This window comes from Emydura macquarii, unplaced genomic scaffold (assembly GCF_026122565.2).
Source record: "Emydura macquarii macquarii isolate MOO-44397 ecotype Brisbane River unplaced genomic scaffold, CSIRO-AGI_Emac_v2 contig_2676, whole genome shotgun sequence".
Taxonomy (NCBI): Eukaryota; Metazoa; Chordata; order Testudines; family Chelidae; genus Emydura; species Emydura macquarii.
Genome location: NW_027132813.1, coordinates 27,768,867 through 27,783,366, shown reverse-complemented (window position 1 = coordinate 27,783,366; position 14,500 = coordinate 27,768,867). Strand labels below are relative to the sequence as shown.

General features: G+C 40.4%; 1 protein-coding gene across 1 annotated transcript in view; it reads left to right on the top strand.

Moving 5' to 3' along the window:
- The window catches only part of KCNK12 (potassium two pore domain channel subfamily K member 12), a 43,032-nt gene extending 36,168 nt beyond the window's left edge, over positions 1 to 6,864 (top strand). Inside the window, exon 2 of the mRNA XM_067565430.1 lies at positions 5,787 to 6,864. Within this exon, the coding sequence (XP_067421531.1) occupies positions 5,787 to 6,682 (896 nt within the window). The 3' untranslated portion in view covers positions 6,683 to 6,864. The remainder of the gene's footprint in view (positions 1 to 5,786) is intronic.
- The last annotated feature ends 7,636 nt before the right edge of the window (positions 6,865 to 14,500 follow it).

Sequence of the window (14,500 nt, the reverse complement as noted above, 5' to 3'; positions counted from 1 at the left end):
TGGCCAGGATCTGTATGTCTCTGGCCTAACTATGCCTTTTCAAGCCCCATGCCCTGACTCCTGCCAGTCTTATGGATCAGAGAGGAGTCTGCTTGGAGTCTAAGTCTCCAACTACGTGCCTTCTGTAGAGTTACTTTTGATTTACATTGTTGTAACCGAGATCAGAAGCAAGTTCTTGATGTGTAGTATTGTTTATAAAACGGGCCAGATCCTCAGCTTGTGTATAAGTGGATGATTCAGTGGAACTAATGGAATGATGCTGATTTACACCAGTGGAAGATCTGGACCTATTTCAACCTCTTCTGTGGAGTGTTGATTCTGTATCCATTAACAGTACTATACACGATTGCAGAAAGCTATTTGCATGATAAATGTTATCCAGTCTCCTGTACATGCTGTATAGCTTGTATAACAGCATTAAATGTCTATCAGAGTCTTTGAAAGCAATCTACTACATTTTTGCCTGGTCATGTCTCTTTATTACTATTTAATGATTTGATGGCATCCATTATTTCCTTTTTTTTTTTTTTTTTTTTTTTTTAAAGTCTATTTACATTTTCTTTTGGCTCCTCTGTTCATTTTTGCAGGAGAGGATCCATTCAAAATACAGAGCTATACTTTTTTTGGGGGGATCATGGTTATTTCATAGGTGCGATGTACAATTTTTCATTAGTTGTCTCCAAGCTCTCTCATTACTTCATCTGTTCTGTAGGGTTGTGTATCTGTCAAGAGGTGTTTAGTTTTCATTGAGTTCTTCTAGCTCTCTGCCTAGAGTCTGCTGCTTCTCTTGTCCCTTATAAAATATTTAACTATTGCAGTATCATGGCTGGTTCTCTTTCTTGTTGTTAAAAAGGTCAGTAAGCTTTTGACATATTCTACCTAACTCCCAGAACTGTGTATTTTATTTCACTTAGACTTTTTTGTTTCTTTTTTGTTTAAATGTGAATTAAGGGCCTGATCCAAAGCTTTTCTCATTGGATCAAGCCCTGGGTGCTTATGAAGAGTGATGGATTGACTGAGAGCCTCAATAGCCACTCCACAGGTATTGCACCATTTCCTTATTCTGCCTCACTGACATACCTCGTATCTGATAGATCAGCAAAAGGAATTTAGGATGAGATCCTTATCACCCCTCCAACTGGTTTACATCGTGCAAAAAGGCAGTAGCATTGAAAAGGGGCCCTAAAAACCCTGTGTCTGGCCAGGGGAGGATTCCTTGCATGCCACATGCTGTGAAAAACTGACATAAGGCTGCCTCCCAAGGACCCCGTCAGAAGCCCAAGTGTAAGGTGTTCCAGGGTAGGGCCAGAGATGAAAGGGGCATGTCAAAGGCAGGGTCATAGCACTCAGCCCCGCGGAGATTTCAGGCAATGCTGCAGCATGTAGGGCAACCTGGGGAGGCTGCTGTAGTTCAGACAAGACTTGGGGCCTAAGTTAAGGGGAGGCCTCTCCAGCTATTGGAACAGCCCATGCTCAGGAGGGTACAAAGGTGGCTTAAATCCCCTTTGGTGTCCCCAACCTGGGCTCCAGAGGCACAGCACAGAATCTCATCCTTAATTTCTGGCCCCTCTTAACTCCTAGCCTCTGTGCTGAAACCTCCAGCAAGCATGCCATTTTGATGCTGACCCCACTTACGGTGGCCAGGGGCCTGGTTTTCAACCAGAAAGTCTGGTAAAAAGGGGAACCTGACAGTAGATCTGACCAGACACCAAAAGTCTGGTTGCTATGGGCACGGGAGATGGGGAGGTGCCAGGTCATCATTCGCACCAGTCCCTACTCAGTGGGGCCGCCTCCTACCTGTGTTGAGCGGCTGCAGATCCCAGCCCCAGCTCTGCAGGCAAGTCCCTCCCGAACCAGGCGGCAGGGGGTGCGGTAAGAGAAGAGCGGCAAGTGACAAGGAGAAGGGTCTTGGGGGCGGAAGAGGTGAGGCAGGGGCAAGGCCTCAGGTAGAAGGGGCAGGATGGGGGCAGGGCCTAAGTGGGAAGAGGCGGGGAAGGGGAGGTTCCAGCGCTCCTGCTGGATTTTAAATATTACAAAATTGGCAATCCTGACCCCACTAGGAACTGGCCTGATCCTTTCTCAGAGATTAACAAACAGCCATCAGAAGATAGTGACTCTTGCTCACTACCAAGCTAGGTCAGATTTAGACCAGTGATCTAGAAATGAAAGACTGTGTGTCTTACCATTCTCCCAAGCATTTCTAATTGCCTGTTCATTGTATAGTTTGGTGCACAGGCTATTTATTATTCTACATTCTCTGTACAACTTTGTACAACCTCCCAGGCACGTTTTCACGTGATGACATTGTAGGCATTGTCACAATGAGGCTATGAAATGAACAATGATTTCTAATGTTTTGAATTCCCCAGAAAGCTTGAACTTGGCTGCCCACTCTTAGAACAGGGCTGCTTTTGAAAACCTACAGCACAACTTACTGGGGAAAGAGCTGAATGCATAATTGACAACTTGTCATCTTTTCTAAATGTCCTTGAATCCTCAGAAGCTATGGGGGGTGAAGGGGATCAGTTTTCTAGCATGATTTGTGTGGAGGTGAAAAAAAGAGGATGAAATCTCTTTCCTTAGGAAGTTCTCTAATTCTCCTCAGCTGTCAGATGCCACACTTTAGCATTTTCATGTTGATATGATGTGTCGGCTCTCTGTAAAGTTAGATTTCTCTCTTACTAGTGGCGGTGTGCAATTAAAGATCTCTCTCCCTATGATGTGGTTTATAGACCCCTCACTAAGACTAAAGCAGTAATGAAACAATACTGGGCCCACAAGATCCTGACCCTCAGTAAGGGCACAGCATGCTCCAAATGGAGGACCTGCTTAAAAGGAGACTCTGACAGGCAAGCAGGGAGGAAGTGAAGGAGAGAGTGGCTGCAGGCAGGCAGCTGGGCTGTAGCTTCTAGGGCAGAGGGATATATAGGGGAAGAGTCTGGACTACCAGTATGACCCAATCAGGAGGCCAAGGGCCTGACACCCTTTTTTCTCTCTCCTTTCCCCTGATAAGGGGGAGCAAGTAGACACCGAAAAGTGGACTGGGAAGACTCAACTGACTGTTTGAACTAGTGAGACTGTGGGAGCAACCCTCTGCTAACGGGGAAACTGAGTGTCATGACCACAACCCAAATTGGAGAGAGAACTGCAAGAGGTAGGAAGTGCTCCAGGGGATGCTCCTCTGCTGTACCAGCTAGAGGGGACAGACTCTCCTCACCCCTTCTCCTTGGGCCCTGAGATGGGACCCAGTGGAGAGGGAGGGCACGGCTCCCCTGGACCTCCCCCCACCCTCCTCTGCTTGCCCAGGAGAACCTGGGGAACACCGAGGATGGTGGACTGTAACTTGGCCACTAGGCCTTCAGATTGCCTGGCAAGGTCATCCCAAGACTCAGACTGCTAAGCCACAGCCTGCCCACTAGGCCTTCCGGCCGCCAAGTGATCCTCACTACCCTGAAGAGATACTATTGTATTTCTCAACAAAACCCTTGGACTATCACGGAGTACATATGTAATAGCTCCGCCACACTCCAGATCCTAAAAGGGACCATTTTTTGATAAAGCAGCCATTGTGTTATGTTTGGATGCTTTAAAAAAGTTAAATGACAATGAAAGTAAAGTTGCACACAAGAGCCCAGAGAGACCCAGATACTCTGATAAACAGAGTACAAACCAAAACACCACACAAGCAACAACCAAACCAAAGAAAAATAATACTGTCATCACTATAATGCTCAATTATTTCTCGGCTACTATGCACTATGTTAATCTTAGGTATATTTTTTCTTCTTTCTGATACTTCATCTTACTTTTCTGCTGGGGTATAGGCAAGAATTTAGAATTTTCAGGACTTATATAAAAATAGAGAGTTAAAACTCTGAAATAACTAAAGTGCCATACAATCTTTAAAGAAAAAATGTTTACTAAATTTGTCATCTGTCTAGATGTAGAACAGTTGATTTATAACCCATGAAACAATTGTGAATGTTGGGAATAACAATTTTTTAAAGCTAACATTTTCAGAGATTTTCCCCCAGGTTATTATAGTAATACAAAGTTCAGCATTGCATTACTTTTTACTATTCCCAACCAATAGAAGGCCCCCACTCATAAGGAATCCTGGTAGCCCTTGTGTCTACCTTATCAGATAGTTAACACTTTAGTTACTGAATTAACATATTATGCTAGCATACGTATTTCCTTCAATAGATAAATGAACTCCTGGATACTTCCATAGGTGAAAATAATGAAATAAAATAATGCCTAGTAGCTAAAGTGTCTGCTTTATAGTTCAAAAGAGTGGAATGCAGTTGTGGCTTTTAATAACTTGCCAGTTCATTTAGATAATTAAATATGTACTTGCCATTAGATCACTTCCATATTTGCAGTATCCCAGTATTTCCTATAATAACTATAAAGTAAAACTGCTGATGGTGACATTATCTTCTTTTCTTAGAAAAAAAATTGACCAACCCTGAATAAATCATTGTTTTTTTAATTAAAAATTCTTCACCTCTTTCCTCTGTGACAAAGGATTCCTTCATTTTAATACTTCACTATCCAAAAATACCCTGTATCAAATGAAAATATTTAAACAACTCTTCGTTAAAAAAAGAAATCTGTATTACATAGATCTCATGACCAAAATTTTCATTTCATATATGCTCATTCAGTATATTAACTGGTTGTTCGAACTCAAAAGCAATATTTTATTTTTTTCTTGGTTTCCATTCCATTCATGGAGCTTACTAGTTCAATAGCTTGTTTTAAGTCTACAGGACTCCATAATTCTTGCTGCTGCTGGAGTTTAATAAAAGTTTCTATTAATTTTTTTTATCAAAAATTACAAAAGTGTGATAACTGGATATAATTCTTATCACATTCCAAAAGCAAATGAAAAACAAATGTAACATTCAAAATATTTCACGTGCACAATAACAAAAATATACTATTCTGTGGAAGACAGCTCTGTCTTGTAAAGTTGAAAGAACTGGTTTTTGAGCCACAAAATTACAATGTTAGCTATTTACTAACTCTTGATCTATGGCAGTAGGTAATATCTTGATGCCACTGAAGTCAGTGTGTGTTTTGCCATTGACTGCAATGAAGCCATGATTTCCCTCTTGTTCCTCTGTGCTCTGATACTAACAGGAAGGCCAGTCTGGTTTTGTATTTGAATGGGAGGCTTTGAAGGAAATGCTGTTACATTTAACAGACAATCAAGGTTCAAATTCCTTTACTATGTACAAATTGAAATCTGCCATCCGTTAGCAGGAGTTGGTATAATGAGACCTTGACTGCAGTGGAGCTACAACGATTTGCACCAGCTGAGGAACCAGTACCTTGGACATAGAGAACTAAACTTTCCAAAGTTTCATGCTGGCTTGCATTAACAGAAGCAAAGATGTGATGTATTAATATAACATGGTCACCAAGTAATTTGAGCTATGAATTCCGATTTTGCAGAGCTACTAATATAGCTCCTCCAAACACAATGGCTCTTCTCTGTTAATAAGTTACACTTCATTTCCTAGGGCTTTTTTTTGGTCCCTCTTGAATCCTGATCACCTTGTCTAGCATTCTGGAACCTTCCTCACCTCCTGAGAAAATAAGTAACTCTATAGGTTCAGGCTGATTCAAATTGAGTTATAAATAGCACAATTTCACTGGCTGGTTAAACATATTCAAACCCAATTGTCAAAGTGAAATGGGGGAATAAGATATACTTGGAGTATATGCAGGAACAGCTATGCGGTTATTATAATTACTTTATCTCCGTGCCTCTGCAGGTTTTGGAATGACCACACCAGTAACAGTGGCTGGAAAAGTGTTCCTCATCATTTATGGCCTATTCGGGTGTGCTGGGACCATCCTTTTCTTCAACCTGTTCCTTGAGCGCATTATCTCTCTCTTGGCTTTTATCATGAAGGCTTGTCATGAGAGGCAGCTGCGAAGAAGTGGTCTTCTACCTCCTAACTTCCGAAGGGGATCAGCTATCTCTGAAGTGGGCAGCCTTGCAGGATGGAAGCCATCAGTTTATCATGTGATGCTGATTCTGGGAATTTTTGCCATTACACTATCTTGCTGTGCCTCAGCAATGTACACGGCAGTGGAAGGATGGAACTACATTGACTCCTTATACTATTGTTTTGTCACCTTCAGCACCATTGGCTTTGGCGATTTGGTAAGCAGTCAAAATGCAGCGTACCAAAGTCAGGGATTATACAGATTTGGAAACTTCATGTTTATATTAATGGGGGTATGTTGCATATACTCCCTTTTTAATGTCATATCGATTGTAATCAAGCAAGTTTTAAACTGGCTGTTGAGAAAGTTTGGATGCAGGTGTTGCTCAAAGTGCCATAAATCAAGTGCCCGCCTCGGTCGTCGCAATGCCATCACCCCAGGAAGCCGCTTCCGAAGGCATAACATATCTGTGGAAACCGATGGACAGTATGACAGTGACACAGAGGGGAGGAGGCTTTCTGGTGAAATGATTTCAATGAAGGAGCTCACTGCATCGAACAAAGTCTCCCTGGCCATTTTGCAAAAGCAATTGTCTGAGACTGCCAATGGGCACCCTAGAAACGTCAGTATGAACACCAGACAAAATGGCTTCTCTGCAGGTGTCGGTGCACTAGCCATCATGAACAATAGGTTGGCGGAAACAAGTGATTCTAGGTAGAGTCTTTGAAATTCTCTTCTATTAGATAACGACATTTTCTTATTCTTTGCTTAATAAAAATTTAAGTTACTAGGCTGATGTTATCACGGGCAAGTTTATGGAACCTCCTAAGTGCAGAGATAAACACCAAACAAAAAGCCGGTCTGTTTTTTTGTTTTGTTTTTTTTTAAAACGTCTTCTTTCGGGTGTCTTTGCCCTAATGTGTTTTATTCTCCACATGGCTGGTGTTGGGAATGGCATCAGACAGCGCTTACCATGCATTTAGAAGAATGGTGCATGTGGCTGTGTGTGAAGACCATGGCCCTAATAAAGATGCTTTTCTTCATTATAGAGAATGGCCTGAATCAAAACCCTGAATCTAAATGCCACTGAATTCTGAGGTAGTTCAGATCTGGATTCAAACTTCACAGCTAGGTGTGGCCTCTGTGATGAGCTAAACCAAAATCCCAGAGTTGAATACCTCCAACACCCAAAATTTAGTGAAGTTTGGATCGGGACCTGAACTTTGTACCTTATGCTCCTCTATGATCCATTAGAAGCCAGTCTTGTACAGAACACACACATAGGTGACAGCAAATATACCAGCTTTAGGCATCCATCATGCTCCCATTGAAGTGAATGGGGAAAAAATCCCATTGGATTTCAATGGTGCAAGGAAAGGCCCAATGAATTCCTATGGCTATGTGATTTTTTTTCCACCAAATTTTCATGTAATATGGTCTGTAACATTAGCTATTATCTGACTTTAAGAAGTCACGTGGTTATCAGTTAAAACTACATGGCTATACATGTGAAACTATTCCTAGCTACTGAGTGGCTGAAGACAAGCCAAAGGACAAATCCAAGCCTGTTAACCTCATTTGGTGTTAAAGGAGCCAATATTCACCTGTGATGTCAAGAATTTCCCTCTCCCTCACCCAGGAAATACATAGTCACCATACAGTTTATTTCATTGTTGATAGTATAATTTACTGCTTTTCACATGAAAACAAATTGTCAGCATCTGGACACCGATCCAGGTGAGTGTCATGGATTTTTTTTTTTTTTTTTTAAAGAAGAATTTGCAAAGCTCTATTCATTTTCTGTACACTCTGTACTGTGGGCCTGATCTAAGGGCAATTGAAGTCAGTGTAAAGACTTCCACTGTGCTGAATGGGTTTTGAATCAGTCTGTATGTCTCTTGTGCACTGAAGAGTTTTAAGTGCTTTTGAAATCTGAGAAACCACCACGCAAAATACTAATTATTGAAAACCACTCAGGCAAATATTAAACAGGATTGTGTTACAGTGTTCATTGCTGAATGAACAGATACACATTTCCAACAGGTTTTTACACTAATGGTAATGGCAATTGTGGGAAATGTTTTCATTAACTTTAGCATGGGTATATTGGCTACTTCATTTTGCATGGTTTTTAGGTCCTCAGCATTTTGCTTCCCTGAAATTGAGCTCCACAAAATATTTTGAAAATATTAGCTTGCAAAATTCACTTCTATTCTGAAACTTTAGGTTTTGTGCTCTTGAAATTGCTAGCCAAAGCATGACAGCAACCATATTTGACAATTTCATCTTATAGAGAGAAGAGAAGAAAAGATAGAATAATACACAGAAAGTCACACGTACATCTATGACATATTACATACCCAGAAATGCATCCCTCCAAGAGCATGCTGGAATGGAAGTGACTAGGGATGAAAGTGTTCTGGCTCTGCCTCTGGAAATGGCATGGAGAATCTGTACCAAGCCTTGGACTTGCCAATGGAGAAATTATGGGAAGTCTGAATGAAGGAAGAATGTCTGAGGACGAGTGTTAAGTTTTTTTTTTTGTTTTGTTTTGTTTTTTTTAAATAGTACAGCAGTAGATAAGCCAGCCTGTTAAGCACTGTGGGCAGTTTCCTTTTTCCTACTACTGTACCCAAAAGAGCACTGAATTGTATGACCTACACATTATGTCTACAAGAGTAAAAGTAAAAACGCATGCAAATCTCAGCATTAACATCAGTACTGCATGTAGTTTGTCTCACTCCAAGCCAGTTTCTACATAGCTAAACCACATGTAAAGGCACAAACCAATCACTACATAACCAAATTACATGTAAAAGAAAACTAAGCAAGACTCAGCATAGCTAAACTCCATATAAATCCAGTGATGGGGGAAAACCAGAAAAAGTAACGGGTTTGATGCTTATCCAAGTTATTCAAACTTTGGAGGACCCCACCAGACCACACACATCTTTACACAATCATTCATCAACCGTGCCTGGTGTTATATCCTTAGGGAAAAAGGCTGGTGGCCTGTTACCGCTACTCCCTCTGGATTCTTTGGTGAATGGATTGCTGTCCCAACTAGTGTCTTCAGAAACTAGGGAACAGAACCACTGCCCCTTCAACTCCCGTTTTCCCAGGAGAGAGTGCAAATTTCTGCATTGCTTTTTCACAGTAATAGTGTTTTTGTTCCCAACAGCAAAAATCTATTTAGCTTTTTAATGTATGGGTTACTGCTGTTTTGCAACAATTTCATGATCTTGAAAAGTAATATTTTTGATTTAGTAAAACTCAAACTTGTAACTAATTCTATGTCTTTTGCCCAGCTCTAGTTTACATGTACACCACTGGACACCCTAAATCTATATCACATGTCACTTTTAGCTATACTGTTACCAGCCAATCCACCAGGTACAGGCTTGGAAATGCCCATTTTCCGGAAAACCTTTATTTTAAAAGATATAATTTAGTTGTTTGCTCACAGCAAGAACTACTTCTGGATTATGATAAATTTAATGATTGCAGCTTTCTCTTAAAAGATTTAGTTGTTAACAATCAGTCACATGTTAGCCACTAGGAGAGAAATATAACCAGAATCAAAGAGACAAATATGCTACTAAGAAAGAGAAAGTCAAGGCAGTCAGAGGCAGACAAAGCTCCAAAAGAGAACATCATTGGCTTATCGGTCATAATCCAACCTGAAGGCACCTAGATAATATAAGGGATAGTGAGAGACCTACCTGCTGATAGATAGATAGATAGAGAGATTCTGATTGGCCAGGAAGTGGGTAGAGGTAGTGTGTCCTGTATAAGGCTGTTCTTTAGCATCCTATGAATATGAGTGAGACTTCACATCTCTCCCTGTGTTATAACTAAGATGCCCTTATTGTGGCTGAGGTGGTGTAGGTCTGCTCTATGCAGTGAGTGGCATTCATCTGCCCAGAGCTTCCTTTATAACAGACACTTGAATAATTGTCTGAGAGTCCATCTGAGCAGACAGTTTTTAAAGACACAGTAAATGGTGGGCATCCAGTCTAGAACCCTACAACCTAACAACTCTCCCCCACTTTAGTTTCCCTTAGACCAGTCATGAAGAAGCTGAACAAAGGCCAAGGCAATAATCCCAAATGGAGGTTATTCAGGAACAGATTAAAACAGGATCTATAGATCTAGGCCTGGAGCAAGGTGGGGGATCCAAGGATCCACTGTGGGCAGACCACTGCCAGAGAGTACTGGGGGCCACCCCGGGAAATGGGGAGCAGGAGGGCAGGGAGCCAAAAATGCCAAAGCACTTTTCAGTGGGTATCCCTTTGATTTCTTGTGAGACAACCCTTTGGTTTGTTGCTGGGACCTCTCTTAGGATTGGACCCAGGTTCCACTTACCACCTTTAGGTCTATTATGTTAGACATTTTTTATTTATTTTGATGTATAAAATCTCAGAAGCATCTGTTCCATGCTCTGGACGCCATTAAATTATTTCAATTTTACAATATAAATATGATTCATTTTCCACCTAAAGAACCTCTCCATCTGTGACTATGGTCACTGGAGGGACTATACTGAAAATGTTCAGTCAGAGCTAACTGAAAAGAATAGGGCAGACAATTCCCAAAATTGATGGTTTATTCTATACTTAAATTAACCAAGCCAGTAACAAAACACCTTCTGTAATATCTGACTGGTTACCAAGAAGCCAAAATACAGTTCCCTTTAAGCAATCCAACCTTTGGCTCCCACCCAGACAGCCAAGTCTATATAGTGAGAATTGCTTAAAGTCTTATTCACCCTATAAAAAGTTCTAGCAATTCCAAGAGATTGGATATGTTACCTACCAGGTCAATGAATATTTCAGATCTGACCCAAATACACGCTTACAGCCAATTCTTACTAGCTAATCTAAATTTCATTAAAAAAAGAAAAGAGAGTTACTGTGGTTAAAAGATTATTCATACATACATGAATAAAGTTTGTTTCAAAGCAGAGATGGTGAGGCTGATGATTTGTAAAAGTCCTTCTAGAATTTCTTCCATAGGTGATAATTCAATAGGCAGTCCATGTGCAGAGTTTGTTCAAATTCTTTCATGAGAATTTACAGGTGTAATCCAGAGTAGCCCTGGAGACCTCAGTCTTGCAACTTAAGACTTTCTTTGACTAAGTTTAAGCAGATCTGAGATTAAACAGGATCAGGACCGGCTTCCTTTATAGCTGAAGCAAGTTGTGGCCACAGCATGGCTTCCTTGGATGAAGAACAAGTAGTGTATATTTTTGCTTTGAAGTTAATCCCTATTTCGTAGGCCTACACTAGTAACTAACTGCATTCATTAGCATAAGGCAATTAACCATTCAAACAAACCACAAACCACTACAAACTTCAAATAGAAATAAAGATAATGAAATTATTATACCACAAGTTCCATCTACATGGTATTATCCCCTTTTGATCTCTGACACAATAGATACAATAATGAAATATCATAGACAGAAACAGAAATTTAGCATCTATAAGCTAATCACATCACATTGTTAAACTTCTAACAAGATATAGGTAAAGACAGACAAATACAATTAGTATCTACTTCCAATTATCTAAAAATACAAGCCTACAATTCAAGAATCCTAGTCTATTTAACATGGTTTTGCCAATTTTCTGTAAGGAATGGCCCTGTTTACCATTTCAATACTCTTCTAATATATCCTTACGGGTTGTTTTCTGGTCATGCAGCCTGCAGATTGCTTAACCCTCACTGGCTCAGCATCACACCATCCTTCTTTCATGTACATCCTTCAATCAAAATTATAATAAACCCCGTTTCACAGCAGCATATGTAGCATGAAGGATATAAGGCTTTTACTCCAAAATTTAGCCTACTATTATGTGAGCTAAAGGAGAATTCCCATCAGTTGCAGAAGTATTAGGGCTTATAATCTCTTTCTGAGCCAACCACTAAACAGTGAAATGATCCTCACTCATAACAGTTTTACGTTCAACAAAAAGCTTTGTCCAAACCATGAGAACAGCCATGGGTACTAGGATGGCTTCCCCATATGCTAACCTCTTCATGGGCCACCTTGAGGAAGAATTTCTGGACAAATGCATCACAAAACCAATGATATATCTGAGATTTGTTGATGATTGTTGGTCCAGAGGCTGAATCTACCTAGACTCCTTCGTAGATTTCCACAACTTCAACCATCCCCACCCATCTATTAAACTCTCTCTAGAACCAGTGCTTAATTTGTAATGAAAGAGGTGCCAGGGCTCAAGCAATGAATCATTTAATTTTAAACTTGTTGTGACTTGGAATATGGGCGGTATTATTGTTGATTACCAAAAACTGATGGTTGCTGTGTGAAGTGTTGAATCTAGTGCGTCATGCAAGCAGCAGCACAACACTCCAGGGACATTACTCTGGCAGCTGAGTGACGTGAGTGGAGGCAGAGCATTGCACTGCTGCTGCTTGAATCAATTATGTGTACAAAAGAACTTGCAGAATGGATAAGTAAGGGTGGCATGGCATGGTATTGCCACCCTTACTTCTGCACTGCTGCTGGTAAGCAGTTCTGCTTTCAGAGCTGGGCAGCTGGAGAGCAGCAGCTGCTGGGCAGGAATCCAGAGGTGCTAGGGCTATGAACTGCCAAGCCTACAGGCACCGGAGATCAGACCCAGCAAAAATTAAGCACTGCCTAGAATACTCTGACACAAGCATCAACTTCCTGGACACCACAATCAGCTTCAGCAATGGAACCCTACAGACAATTGTATACAAGAAACCCACACCTACCTTCATAGGATCCAGTAACCACGCCATATACACCCAGAAATCTGCTGCCTACAGCCAGGCCCTCGATACCACAGAATATACTCCAAGGAGAAAGTCCAGATATAAACCTTAACACACTTAAAACAGCCTTCACCAAAGAAGAATACTCCACCAGAGAAGTGGATCGCATCATGGAATGGACCACCCAAATACCTTGAGAGAAACTGCTTCAATATAGAAATAAAACTCACTCTGATCACAACCTCTAGTTGCCACCTGCCACCCACACAAGGTATCATTAAATTGTTATAACCCATACTCAGTGGAGAGCACATTCTGAAACAAATCTTCACTGAACCCCCTTTTCTGACCTTCATACAACCACCCAACCTCTGCAAGCTCATCATCAAGTTCCCCACAGACCAGGATGCACCAGCTCAAAGTGGCACCAGACCCTGCGAGAACAACAAATGCAAAACCTGTACCTCATCCAGCATACTAAATGTCCCAATAGCAACTATGCGGGTGAAACCAGGCAATCACTACGTTTTCAGATGAACTCACAGGAAAATGATAAAAGACAAAAACACCACATCACCTGTGAGTGGACACTTTTCACAAAGCAATCACTCTATATCTGACCTCATCCTCAAAGGAAACCTGCACAACACCTTCAAAAGATAAGCCGAGAAGCTTAAATTCATAACTTTGCTAGATATTAAAAATCATGGACTGAATAGAGACACTGGATTTATGGCTTATTACAACAATTTGTAACCCACTAACCCTCTTCATCTTTTCCCCCCCTCCTCTGTTTTCCCCATGACTGGAGGGATGTTAACTGGCCCTTTCATCATCAATGGTCCATTGAAATATGCATTAACTACTTATGCTAAACAATCCATTCCACCTTGTATTTAGCTATGACACTCTGAGTACATTTCCCAGACCTGAAAAAGAGCTCTGTGTAAGCTCAAAAGCTTGGTTGTCTCACCAACAGAAGTTGGTCCAATAAAAGATATTATCTCACCCACCTTCTCTCTCTCTAACAAAGTCAAAATTTTTAAAAATAATTTAATTCTGAGTTAATGGAAAATTGTTCTGTAGCATGTACAATGAGATGTAAATGGTTTAAACAGCAATTGATATTTTTGATGTAAACTCAGGCTTTTTTCCACTGAAAAATCTTTGAATGAAGAGGATTGAAAGCCATATACTGAGCTACTGAAATGGGGATCACAGTTTTACATGTTATATACAATTTACAAGCAAAATCAATGGATATTTTGAGTTATGCACTTTTATGGATCCAGAAATAGTTTTACTGAACTAGGAAGTAGAAGGAGTGTCAACAGCTGCATTGTAAGAAGATGAAAAGATATTCAAGAAAAAATATTACTTGATTACATCCAGTTGATAGTTAAATAAAATATTGAAACATGCAACTTATATTCAGTTAACATTTTGTGTATTTTTATTGATCTGATGAACAACCAATAATGATTTTTACAGACCTGAACTGATAGCAAACTCCCGGAAAAAAAGTATTTGGATGGCTGTGATAAAAATATTTCTAAAGCTTTAAAAAAATAGCAAAATTGTTGTCCTGAACATGATGTGATGTCTACCCCCCCACTTCCAATAATAACAGGAAAAACAGTAGACGAAATAATTTCATCCCTCAGTGAGGGTGGACAAGATGTTTAAGGTAGATGTTTTATAATTGCTATAAGGATAACTTTGAATAAGTGTGGAAAGCAACATCACCTAAAGAAAATAAATTCATGACCCC